This window comes from Rhinolophus sinicus, chromosome 4 (assembly GCF_057876585.1).
Source record: "Rhinolophus sinicus isolate RSI-liver-muscle chromosome 4, RSI-T2T, whole genome shotgun sequence".
Taxonomy (NCBI): Eukaryota; Metazoa; Chordata; class Mammalia; order Chiroptera; family Rhinolophidae; genus Rhinolophus; species Rhinolophus sinicus.
Window position 1 is genome coordinate 51,694,628 of NC_142504.1, and position 13,653 is coordinate 51,708,280.

Below are 13,653 nucleotides of genomic sequence, written 5' to 3' on the forward strand. Positions count from 1 at the left end.
TGCTGGGGTCTGAAGCCAACCTCTAAGTATGTTGGTTCTGGGGCCTCTTGGGAGGGGCTCCAGTGCAGGCCCAGGTCACCCAATGCCTGTGACTGGCCAGGGAGTACCTGGTAGGAGCTACAAAGTGATCCACAGTTGGTTGCTGCCTGTGCTGTACCTGGAGGCACATGGGAGAGGCCACGCTGCAAACTGTGGATGACTACCTCCATTACTGGGTCTGGGGTAGCTCTGCACAAAGCTAGGATACTACGAGGCTTGCTCCACCTGCCAGCTCTGGTAAGGTTCAGCTGCTGATAAAGCCTCTGGTAGTACACAAGTTGGTTGAGGCAGGATCTCAGTGAGTCATCAGGGTGGAGCAATGGAGCTCACCAGACCAATCAGATTCAGGTTTGGCCTGTGGGGGTGGCTCAACATAGGAAAGATGGCACCTGCCTGCTGGCTGCATGGAAGAAGGGCCCCACATAGGGAAAATGGGGACTATCTGCCAGTCCTCACCCTGTAGTTACACACCTCAGTCTTTCCTCATACATCTCCAATGCCCCCAGAGTCATCGTCCTTCTGCTGGAGCACAGGCTGAGTGCCTGTACATGCCCTTTAAGGGGATGTCTAGGTTTCCCTCAGCCTTCTGTCCCACCTGGACGGTTGGAATCCTCAATGTTTTGCACAGCTGAATATTGTGGGGTCTCCTCTTCGTGGCACCAGTACTCTGGGCTGGGGAAGCTTTTGTGGGGCTGGGGTCCCTTGCTCCTCCATGGGGAACCTCTGTGGCTGAGATATCCCTCCCAATTTTCATGTGCCACATGGAGGTTTGGGGCCAGCTCGTTTCGCGTCTCCACCCCACCTACCAGTCTCCATATGGCTTCTTCTTTATATCCTTAGTTATAAAACTTCTCTGCATCTAGACTTCAGATGGATCTCCATGTTGATTGCTCTATAATTCTGTTGTAATTTTGATGTACTCCTGGGATGAGGCAAGCACAACATTTATTTATTCTGCCATCTTGGATCTCCAAGTTTCTGTATTCTTCATTTCTAACTGGTTCTTTTTCAAGGTTTTAATGTCCTATTTTAGTGCTTACATCTTTTTGTTGAAGAACTCACTAAGTTCCTTGATCATCCTTATAACCATTGTTTTTACCTTTGTTTCTGGTAGATTGCTTGCCTCTATTTTGTTTAGTTGCTTTCTGGAGTTTTATCCTGTTCTTTCATTTGGTACATGTTTATTTGTCTTCCCTTCCCCCCTTTTTTATGTCTGTCTCCCTCTGTTTCTATGTATTAAGTAGATGTGCTACATCCTCTAGTCTTGGCCTTATGTAGTAGGTGTCTTGTGGGGCCCAGTGGCACATCTTCCTAATCACTTGAACTGGGTGCTCTAAGAGTGTTCCTTGTTTGTGTTGTGTGTATTCTCCTATCGTGGTTGAGCTTTGATTGCTGTTAGAACATCAGTGGGTGGGATTGACCCTCAGGCTAACTAGCAGTAAGGATTGGCCATGACCAAAGTAGATGAGCTGCTGTGTGGTTCTGACCTCACGGAGCGGGATTCACCCCAGTGGGCTCTGGTACCTACTTAGACCATCCTTTGAGTGTACTGCTTGTGAGGCTAATTGGGTGGAGCTCTGTTGTGGTCTGAAGCTGGCCACTGGGTGTATTGTTTTTGGACTATTTGGGAAGGTCTCCTGTGGAGGCCAAGATCAGCTGCTGATTATGACAAGACAGTGGCCACCTGGTAGGAGCTACAAAGCAATTGTGGTTGGTCATTGCTTTTGCTTGGCCTGAAGATGCATGGGGAGAGGGCATGCTGTGAATCAAAGCCAGTTGCCACCAGTATCAGGCCTGGAGCAGCTCAGCAAAAATCCCAGGGCACTCTGAGGCCTGCCGCCCCCTGCAGGCTCTTGTAAGGCTCAGATGCCTGAAAGAACCTTGGGCAGTATGCAAGCTGGGTGGGGTGGGGTCCCAAGGAGTCATCAGGGTGGAGGGAGCAGAGTTCACTAGGCCAATGCAGATTCAGATTTCAAGATACAGCTTATCTTCATGTATAATTAATTTTTAATTTATTTTAGTAAACCCCAAATTATTTGTGAATATATTATCAGTTTTATTTTTCTTGCATGGGTTATTAAACTTCACTTCTAATAATCTTAAGTTATATTTTGTATTTCAACAGCTTACAAGAATATATGGAAAGACAACATCTATCTGAGTTTTGTGATATTGAAGAGAATAAAGTTAATGTTGATAAGTTTATTGATATCTTCTTCCCTGATTTTAAAAGTATGAAAAACATAAAATTAGAAAGGATAATGGCATTACTTCGACCAGATCTCTTTCACAAAAGAAAAGGTAATAAATAAAGTTTAAATTGTTTAAGTATTTCATACATGGGATTTAAATAAACCCTAGTATAATTATATTAAAAATATTATTTTTAAATTTATCTTTGAAGACAAAGTACCTGAAGTAAGAAATTTTGTTAATTTTAATTTACTATTTTCTCATTAATAATGAATAAAACATTTTTGTAAAGAGTTTACAAAGTATTTTATAACATATGAATTTGTTAGAGTAGATTTTAACATGGCAGGAATTATTACATAAAGATTAGAAGCTTTCCTGTGTGAAATGCCTTAATTCAAAATTTGGGTCAACCCCTTATTAATCGTGTGATTTGAAAAATATATTTTACCAAGTCTATTTCTTCATGTGTAAAATTCAAAAGAGTAAAATGAGAAGCATAAAGTGCCCGGCACTTAAAAGGTTTTTAACTTCATCCCATACATAGCAGAGTGAATATGGCAGAGTAAGAACACAAACCATAAATTCACAGCATTCATTCTTTCTCATACTTAGTGTATGAAAATAAAATGATATTTGTGTATTGACCTTGTATTCTTTGACTTGCTGAACTCACTTAGTTCTGGAAGCTTTGATATAGCCTCCTTGGAAATTTTTATATAGACCAGGGTTTCTCAACCTCAGACTGAGTTACATTTGGGGCTAGATAATTCTTTTTTGAGGAAGGTTGTGTCATAGGCATTGTAAAACGTTTACAACACCTTTGGCCTCTACTCATTAAATGCCAAGAGCATCCCCCCTACTCCCAGTTGTGACAACCAAAATGTCTTCAGACATTGTCAAAGGCACCCTTGGGGACAAAATCTCTAGCCAAGAACCAATGATATAGACAAAATATCATTGACAAATCAAGAAAGTTTTATCTCTTCCTTTCCAATTTGTATACCATTTAATTAATTAATTAATTAATTTTTGCTTGCCTCATTTGACTGACTAGCTAGAACTTCTTGTATGATGTTGAATAGGAGAGGTAAGAGTAGACGCATTTGCCTGTTCCTGACTTTATAGAGAAAGCATTCAGTGTTTTACAATTAAGTACAATGTTAGCTCTATACATTCTTTATCAAATTAAGGAAATTTCCACCTATTCATAGTTTGGTGCAGTTTTTGAATGGATGTTATATTTTCTCAAGTATTTTTTCTGTATCTACTGATACGTTTATTTTTTTGGTACAATTTGATAATACAGCAATTACATTGATATTTGAATGTTGAACCAGCCTTGCATTCTCTAGATAAACCACACTTAATTGTATGTTGTCCAATTTACATATTTCTGGATTTAATTTTTAAATAATTTGTTGAGGACTTTTATGCTTATATTCATGAAGGCTATTTGTTTTCTTTTATTGTAAAGTCTTTATCTTGTCTTGGTGTCAGTGTAATGCAGGCCTCATAAAACGAGATGGGAAGTAGTTACTCCTCTTCTATTTTCTATAAGACATAGTGCATAATTGATATTACATCTTTCTTAAATGGTTACCGGAATTTATCGGCAAAACCATCTGGGCCTTGAGTTTTCTTTTATGGAATGTTCTGTTTGCCTTTTAAAATCTTTTTTTAATATGTACCTGTTTTTTTAACTCAATAGGCTTTATAATTTAGAACAGTTGTAGATTTACAGAAAAATAAATACCGTGTTTCCCTGAAAATAAGACCTATCCCAAAAATAATCCCCAGTTAAGATCGTCAGCCAGATGGATGCATTTAGTATGTTATGACGATGTTCCAGAAGAAGATGACATGACTGTATTTGAATAAATGTAGATTGTTGTACATGAAAAAATAAGACATCCTCTGAAAATAAGCCCTAATTCGTCTTTTGGAGCAAAAATTAATATAAGACCCGGTCTTATTTTCAGGGAAACACAGTAAAGATAGCACAGAGTTCCCCTGTGCCTGCCTAACAGTTTCTCCCATTAACATCTTATATTATTGTGGTATATTTTTACAATTAATGAATCAATATTAATACATTTTTATTAACTGAAGTCCATAGTTTACATTAAGTTTCACTCTTAGTTTTGTAATTATGGTTTTTAACCAGTGCATAATGTTACATATCCCTTTTGTATTACCCTACAGAATAGAATCACTGCCCTAAAATAGTCAAAATAGTTTTTTACTATTATGAATAAAGCAGCTACTATAGGCATTCATATACAATGTTTATTTTTTTCCATGTGTAGACATAAGTTTTTCAATTCAATTGGTAAATGCCCAGGAGCATGAGTACTGGATCATATGGTAAAACTACGTTTAGCTTTGTAAGAAACTATCAAAATGCTTTCCAAAGTGGCTGTACCGTTTTCCATTCCACACAGCAATTAATGAGAGTTCCTTTTGCTCTACATCCTTGCCAACAAGTGGTTATTTAGATTTTCCCCCTATTCTAATAAGGATATAATGGTATCTCTTAGTTGTCTTAATTTACAATTCCTTAATGACAGATGATGCTGAGCATTTTTTCACATGCTAACTTCTCTTTCTTTGGTGAGGTGTCTCTTCAGATTTTTTTGCCCATTTCTTAATTGAGTTATTTTTTTAACTTATTGTTGAGTTATAGGAGTTCTTTGTATATTGTGAATACAAGTCCTTTGGTTTGCAAATATTTTTCCAGGTTTTTGGCTCTGTGTTTTTTAAACAGTGTCTTTCACAAAAAAGTTTTCATTTTTAATATAGTCCAACTTAGTGGTTTTTTTTTGTTTTTTTTAAATTGTTCTCTTAGTGTTTAAACTGAAAAAAATCATTGCCAAACACAGGGTCACCTAGAATTTCTACTTTTATCTTTGAAAGTTTATAGTTTGATATTTTACAATTAGATCTGTAATCCATTTGAGTTATATTTTATGAAAGGTATTAGATCTGTGTCTAGATTATTTTCTTCCATGTGTATGTCCAGTTGTTCCAGCACCATTTGTGGAAAAGGCTAGCATTTTCCCACAGTATTACCTTCACTTATTTGTCAGAGACCAATTGTTTGTATTCATGTGGGTCTATTTCTGGGTTCTCTATTCTGTTGCATTGTTACATGTGTCTTTTCTTTGCCTATCCCACACTGTCTTGATTACTGTAGTTTTTTAGTAAGTCTTGAAATGGGTAGTGTCAGTCCTCCAACATTGTTTTTCTCTTTCAATATTGAGTTGGCTATTCTGGGTTTTGCCTTTCCATATAAACTTTAGAATCTGTTTGACAATATCCATATTCACAAAGTAACTTGCTGGGCTTTTGATTGGGAGTGCGTAGAACCTAGAGTTCAAGTTGGGAAGAATTGGTATCTTAACAATTTTGAGTCTTCCCATCCATGAACAATGAATATGTTCCCATTTATTTAGATCTTTGATTCCTTTCACTAGAATTTTATAGTATTCCTCTTTTAGGTTCTGTACATATTTTGTTTGATTTCTACTCATGTATTTCATTTTTTGTGTGCTAATGTAAATGCTATTGTTTTAAATTTCAAATTCCAATGTTAATTGTTGGTATATAGGAAAGTCATTGACTTTTGTATGTTAATAGTAACCTGCAAGTATGCTATAATAGTCTCTTATTAGTTCCAGGAGTTTTGTTGTTGTTTCTTTGGGATTTTCTACATAGACAATCATGTCATTTGTGAACAAAGACAATTTGATTTGCTCCTTCCCATCGATAGACTCTTTATTTCCTTTTCTTGCATTATTTCACTTTCTAGGTTTTCCAGTATGATGTAGAATAGAAGTGGTGAGAGGGAATAGCCTTGCCTTGATTCCAATCTTAGAGACAAAGTATATAGTATAGAAAATGTTTGCTAATGAGATACCGCTGTGTGTTTGTTTGTGTGTGTATGTATGTATCTGTATGATTCTTATGACATGAAAAATTGGAAATAGCATCATAATTTGATATCTTAAGAATATTGTTCACCTTAAGTTAAAATCTAATGAGCTATTTTTGCAAATTTTAAAATTTCATATTAGAGTAAAATACATTACATGCCCCTTTGATAATACATTCTATATTGTATGTGTAACCAATAATCTAGCAGTTTAAAGTGTATTATGTGACTTTTATTTAGAGGATGTTTTGAATATTATTCAAGATGAAGGCTTTAAAATACTGATGCAAAGACAAATAGTATTATCAAAAGAGGAAGCTCAAACACTATGCAAAGAACATAAAAATGAAGATTATTTTGAAAAGCTTATAGAAAACATGACCAGGTAAATTTACACCAGTAGATTTTAGGTGTAGAAAGCACAGTCTGATTTATTTTTGAATCATTTAAATCTTCTGTTAACCCTTCTTTCTGTTCAAATTGCCAGTTCTCTCAATTCTGTAAACATGTGCTGAGTCTGCTTCTTTGCCAATCTCTCACCTTTGTCAACTCTCTGCTCAACTATCTGTCTTCTCTGGTCCTCCTGAAATGTTATTGGAACAATGGAAAGGTCCCAGGTGAAGTTGCTATAGTTCAGTTGAGTGGAATGCCAGAAATCCAGGGTGTGCAACATCGTCCAGTCCAAGCAGAGAACTGATTGACTCTCAAGGGCTTTGGTTATCCTAAAGATCACTAGTTCAATGAAAGGAATGAGATGCAAGAAATCTATCAGGTTTCTAGAAGAGTGAGTGAAATAGCAGCTGGGACAGAAATCTTGCAAGGGTATATAAATCAGCAGGAGCATGGGAACAATATAGGAACAACTCTTTCAGAACCAAGGTCCTTCTTTTCCTTTCATTTCTGTGCTTCCATCTTTTAACAGATATGCTCTTAAGAATACACCAATGGGAATTTATTTCAGACTCTGGATAAAAGAATTATTTTGACTTTTTGTAGTCTATTTAACATAGGCACTTGTATTACATATATATAAATAGCTATTGAGCCATAATTTTATTATCTTTGTTTTTTTCTTTTCTAACAGTGGTCCATCTCTAGCCCTTGTTTTATTAAGAGATAATGCTTTACAACACTGGAAAGCGTTAATTGGACCAAGTACTGTTGAAGAAGCTAAAGAATATCTTCCAGAGAGGTAGGATTCATATCATAGGTCGCAAACTGTTTTCATGGGAGCCATTATCATTTCTTTTTGGGTATGGGGTACAGGAAACAGCTCTAGTCCTGGGTCAGGAGTGGACTACCCAGTATCAGCCTGAATACAGCTAAGGATTTTCAAGAGAAGATTGTGGGTTGCTTGGTTTGGAGCTGGGAAGAAAGTGGTGGATACCCAGCCAATAGGCCATCTCTTGGCAGAAATACCTGCCCTATCCACATTGCAGAGAAATTCTCTTGAAAAAGGTATGAAGATGGCTGCAGGTTCTTTAGTTGGTCATCATAAGCATTTTAAGACGATGACTAATTTAATATTTAGTCTATAATTTGGGGGGAGCCATTTCTAAGTTAGTTTACTGATGAATCTTAGATATCACCTAAACTTTGTAATCAGCTCAAAACATGGTATGTTACCTGGCACATAGAGGGCACTCTAAATAATTTTTTATTTTAACCATCGGGCTTGCTATCACCTGGAAGAAGGGATACTATCTCCATTCTTGGGATATAATTGATGGAAACTAACCGAATTGCATTTCTCTTGAATTCTTCATGCCAATTGCAGGATGGGATTCAACTCAGGGGAAGAAAGGCCTTCCTTTCAAGTGAGCAAGAATAGAGATGCTGTATCAGGCAGAGCAAACTTGACACAAGTTTACACAATGAACAATACTTACACAACATCACTCATATAAAAGTTGAAATGGTTTCTGTTCGGTGAGATACCTTGAATATGACTTATCCTGAATGGACACATTCTATCCCTTATTTAGCCAGAAAATAACTATCAAGGATAATGTTGATTGGACACTGTAAATGATGTCAGCCGAGTGCCACAGAGCCTCTTAATGAAATGTAGCATAGAATGGAAAGCATAGCATGCGAGAGAGATGAATGCCTATCAACACAAGGCCTATGCCTATAGGCACACTCTTCTAGAAATTGTGGCTCCAAGTATGCAGGTAGTGTACCTGCACAGAGCCATGTTCTCTAGGGGAAGACACTGAGTCCCCTCCACCCCACTGTGATAGAAAGGATTCGCCTCCAGAGCCCTTATGAGCTCTCTGTTTCCAAGTTCACGACTAATCCTGAATGTTACTTTTTACTGGTCCCCACTTTTCCAGTTTTCTTGGCCCCTCCTGGGTCTTTCAGGTTCTTTTAGAAAACTTTCAACAAATCTCTGTCCCTCTTCTGCACTTGGGTATGAGATTCTTCACTCTGCATTGCTTAATCTGAAATACAGGCACCTGCATAACAGATATATAGAAACTCCTCTGTCACACACACACACACACACACACACACACACACACGCATGGACACACAAATTTTTTCCAATAATCATGTCTAAAAGCATAACAGAGGGGCTGAATATAGTTCTCTGCATTGAATGCAGTAAGTGCTGTGGTTTAGGCTGTGTTCATCATTCGGTGTGCATATCCTCCATCCCTGGCAAGCACAGGTTCCAAGGGTTTAGGCTGCAAGTATGTCAAAATTACAGGTGTGAGAACAGCCAAGGCCTGAGTGGGAAGGTCGGGTTGGGTATGGTAAAAAGCAAATCTGAATGGATTACTTAAAGCAGAGAGGCAAGAAGGTGTTGAAGCTGAGGACAGAAGCCAAATTTCCAGTGATGTTGCTCTCTTAACAGGAAGGGACATTATTCACCATGGCTGGATTTTGGGAGTTGGGTGCTCAGGACTCTGTGTAATGGGCAGAAAATGCAATGAGCAGTGAGCATCTCCTCTATTAAAATATGCATAGATAGAAAAAAAGGAAACTAAAAAATTATTAAGGAACAATTTATATATATATATATATATATATATATATATATATATATATGCATACATATATAAATAGAATATAGAAATAGAACCAGAATACATTGTCTAACCTGACATGGATTGTCCAGCACCATCAACATCACTTCTGTCCCTTTAGTGTCCTGTAGGCTCCTCTTCTGTTGCTTCCCTGCTTATGGGGAGTGGGGGGTTGGTGGGGTTCTACTGTAGTGTCTCGTGGATTTAATGTTTATAGTTTGGTATAGAGTCAAGTGTCATTTCTAGTGCTTGATATTCAGTGGTGAAAGGAGGGACAAGAATATTTATTGAGAGCTTAATATGTACCATATATTTCAAATACATCAGCTGATTACATTCTCAACAGCACCTTCCAAAATGGGTTTTATTGTCTTATTCATATTTGCGACAACTAAAGCACAGATAAATTAAGTAATTGCTCAATGTCACATAGCTAGCAAGCAGTGCAGCCAGGATTCTATAGTCTGTGCTTTGTCTCTGCACGAGGCCATCCACTCCTTCATTCAGTTATCCTTCATTCAGGCAGCATCCAATATCAGAATTATTTAAATATTCCTAATGACTGTGATGTCCTTGGAAGGAAGCAGCATGCCCGGCGGCTGTGTAACAGCATCCTTTGCACAATGCCTAGATCAGGGTGACTTGCTGTTGCGTGATAACTTTTGAACACTTATATGGTGTTACATTGTGTTATGTTATATTATGTTACATTATGCTATAACAATTTTTAACTTGATTTCTTTTCCAAAGTTTATGTGTACAATTTGCAATGGAAAGTTTACCCATCAACCAGTTGTATGGAAGTGTTTCGTTAGAAGCTGCAGAAAAGGAAATAGAGTATTTCTTTCCACCTCAAAATGTTTTAGGACTGATTAAACCTCATGTAACACATGAACAAAGAGGTAAATATTTAAAAGTAAAACCCAATGTATACAGTTTCTCCTAATTTAATGAAAAATTTCAAATTACAGAAAAGTTGAAAGAATAATGCAATGAAAACCTTCAAATCCAGGATGTAGCCATCAATGTTTAGGCTGCTGGTGAGATTTTGACAAGATTTATTTTATTTAATTCCCTCAATGGTGCCCTGCTACTTCAGGAAGAAGAGTTCATATTGGCTCTCCCCATCAGTCCATATCTAGAATGATGTTCCTTGGCATTTGTAGCACAGAGATGAAAACATATCTTCACTTTTAGCATAGGAGCCACTTTTAAAGTCTAGTAGATGTTTCCAGTGGTTTCTGGAAAGATGGATCTCAGAGCTCGAACATCTACATTAACATATTAAAGTTCTTCTGAATGTCAGTCTGGTACTTTTTAAGTTCAGTTTACTTTAGCATGGTTTTGGTATTAAATCACAATATGCAAGTAAAACTATTACTTTCCTTCGTTATTTCAAGCTACTTGATAATGGAGCAAAAGTGAAGGCAATCTGTATGATTAGCAAATATCTGTTTTCTCTAGAGGAGATCTTCCACCTTATTAAAGAGAATGGATTTGAAATAACACAGATGAAAGAATTGCTGCTAAATAAAGAGCAAGCAGATGCAATCTATTTTAAAATAAAACAAAAACATTTTTACAAAGATATATTGGAAATGTTATCTGAGTAAGTTTCTCACATATAGTTCTTTGTATTATAAAGTAATAAATGTTCATTGTAGAAACTTTGAAAAATACAAAAATTAATTAAAACATTCCATGTAACTCCATTCATGAAGACACACCCTGTTCATATGTGGGGTTCATTTCTTTTCTACCTCCTTTCTCTCCTCCTTCCCTCCTTTCCTCGCTTCCTTCTCTCCTTCCTCTGTTTCTTTAGGTCTTCTCATTAGATATAGAGGTTATCTGGGTTTAAATCCCTGCTTACCAACATAGTTTATCTGTACGATAGTTTCCTTATCTGTAAAATGAGGATAATAATAGTACCTACCTCATAGGCTTGTTGTGAGGACTAAATACTTGAGACTTTGAAAGTACTGGGAACAGTGTTTGGCATATATCCCTACAATTACACTACAGCATTTTTCTAGCACAGAAAAGCCTGTTGGAAGAGGAGGAAATTAAGGGAAAAAAGCAAGCACAAAATCTCACTGATAAGGACAAAGAATAAAGACAAGCTCTCTGGTTCAAACTGTTGCATTCTTTAGCCATGTATGGAATGTGTACAGTTGTAAATAGCCCAAGTCTTCTGAAAACATTGTTATTTGCAGGGCTCCATCCTTGGTCATGGTTCTGACGAAGTGGAATGCTATTTCAGACTGGAGACGATTGATGGGTCCCACAGACCCAGATGAAGCAAAACTATTGTCCCCAGACTCTATCCGAGCCAGATTTGGACAAAGTATTTTGAAAAATGCTGTCCATGGATCATCTAATCTCTACGAGGCAACTGAGACCATTAATAGAATGTTTGTTCCTGAGAATCCTGAAGAAAACTAAAGGACAGTACCTTTTTAATTATTTCCTTTTCTGTAGTTGTTACAGTGACTGGGTTTAGGACATGTTTGTTCTGAAAAGACCAGAACTTTACCCATATTCCTGAATTAAACTTTATTTCCTGACAGACACACTATATTGTTCCATAGCAGCCTTGAAACGTCAAAGACAAGCCTTGCAGATACCAGAGACCTGGGAGACAGTGAGACAAGCCCGATGCCCTCTGGTTTGCAAGCATCGGTCTCATGCCGTTTGTGCCCTCTGCCATGACAGTCTCATGCAGTCCCTCTCCTTGACTCCCCTCCATTTCTCCACTTTGAATTGCCGAGGTGTCATTCAGCAGCCTTAACTATATTCGCTAAGTATTTGGAAACTTGGAACCTACTAACTACTGTGGGTTACATATGGTAATATAATATGATACTATCATGTTTCCCTGAAAATAAGACCTAGCCGGTCCATCAGCTCTAAGGTGTCTTTTGGAACAAAAATTAATATAAGACCCGGTATTATATTATAATATAATATAATATAATATTATATTATATTATATACCCGTTCTTATAATAAAATAAGACCGGTCTTATATAAATTTTTGCTCCACAAGAAACATTAGCGCTGATGGCCCAACTAGGTCTTATTTTCGAGGAAACACAGTACAAATCACAGAGCAAAAAGCATCATTTCTATTCCTTGGCAAAGAAGTACTTATTGGGGGAGAGGTAGCTACATAATATGTATGTGGATTTAGTGTGCTTAGTTGTTGATAGAAAGCTTGAAAATTTTTCTATCCTGGGCAATGTGGGAGATGGAGTGTAAGATATGTGACTTTTCCCATTAAATCTACATTCCTTCTTTCTTTTCTTTTTTTTTTTTAAATTAAAGTTTATTGGGGTGACAATTATTAATAAACTTACATAGATTTCAGGTATACAATTCTGTATTACATCATGTATAAATCCCACTGTGTGTTCACCACCCAGAATCAGTCCTCTTTCTAGCAACATATATTTGATCCCTTTACCCTCATCTACCACCCCTCTCCCCCCTTACCCTCTGGAGAGGCTGTAGAGAAAAAGGAACCCTCATACACTGTTGGTGAATGCAGATTGGTGCAGCCGCTATGGAAGGCAGTGTGGAGGTTCCTCAAAAAATTGCGAATAGAATTACCATATGACCCAGCAATCCCTCTCCTGGCTATCTACCCCCAAAATCTGAAAACATTTATACATAGACAAGTGTGCTCCAATGTTCATTCCTTGTTGATTTTCAAAGACCAGGTTCACAAATGTACACATGTGTGGCTCTGGATGCTGACTTGCATATGACTATACAGACTCTTCACATGTGGAGTGGTATCCTCAGCTGGATGCACCAAATTAAGAATCCATCTCCCAAGCATAATAAGAAAGCGATGTGAAATGGAAAAGCCCCTCCACACCCATCCAGGTTCCTCAGGGGGAGATGAGTACATTGCTCCCTTAATATTGTCACTTAGGCTACATTTCTCCAGGTATAATAACATTGTATTAAAACATTCAGTGCAAAAATAAAAGCAAATTCATAGTACAGCTCATCCCGTAAGTCTTAGTTATAGACCAAGGCATGGTAGCACAACCCATAAAAACATTTATGTTGGGAAAATATGTACTGCACGTCTGCTTGAACTGTGGGTTCTGGTTAATAAAAAAAAAAAAAACTGGTTGAATGAAGCTTGTTACCTTCAGCAAAATGTAGCTCTAATGGGTAGATAAAACTCACTAAAACAATATCTAATTATAACCACCATAAGATAATACGTTATTAAGCATGTGAGTGATGAATAACTGAGACTGGGGAGGTGAGTGGAACTACATTCGGTTTATAGCATCTGTAAGCAATATGGTATGTATCTACGCTCACATTTGCATATTCATCCCTTTTTGATGAGGGGAGCATTATGAGTTATACCAGATATTTCACATTAGAGTACAATTCAGTGCCAAATTGACAGGTATTTGATAGGTTGGAGCTGGA

At 37.3% G+C, this 13,653-nt stretch overlaps 1 protein-coding gene across 1 annotated transcript in view; it reads left to right on the plus strand.

Annotated features, from left to right (window-relative positions):
• Positions 1-12,123, plus strand: part of NME8 (NME/NM23 family member 8) — a 46,257-nt gene extending 34,134 nt beyond the window's left edge. The window contains exons 12-17 of the mRNA XM_019710257.3: positions 2,165-2,340; positions 6,407-6,551; positions 7,251-7,358; positions 9,949-10,100; positions 10,663-10,807; positions 11,412-12,123. Of these exons, the coding sequence (XP_019565816.2) occupies positions 2,165-2,340; positions 6,407-6,551; positions 7,251-7,358; positions 9,949-10,100; positions 10,663-10,807; positions 11,412-11,640 (955 nt within the window). The 3' untranslated portion in view covers positions 11,641-12,123. The remainder of the gene's footprint in view (positions 1-2,164; positions 2,341-6,406; positions 6,552-7,250; positions 7,359-9,948; positions 10,101-10,662; positions 10,808-11,411) is intronic.
• Positions 12,124-13,653: the final 1,530 nt, after the last annotated feature.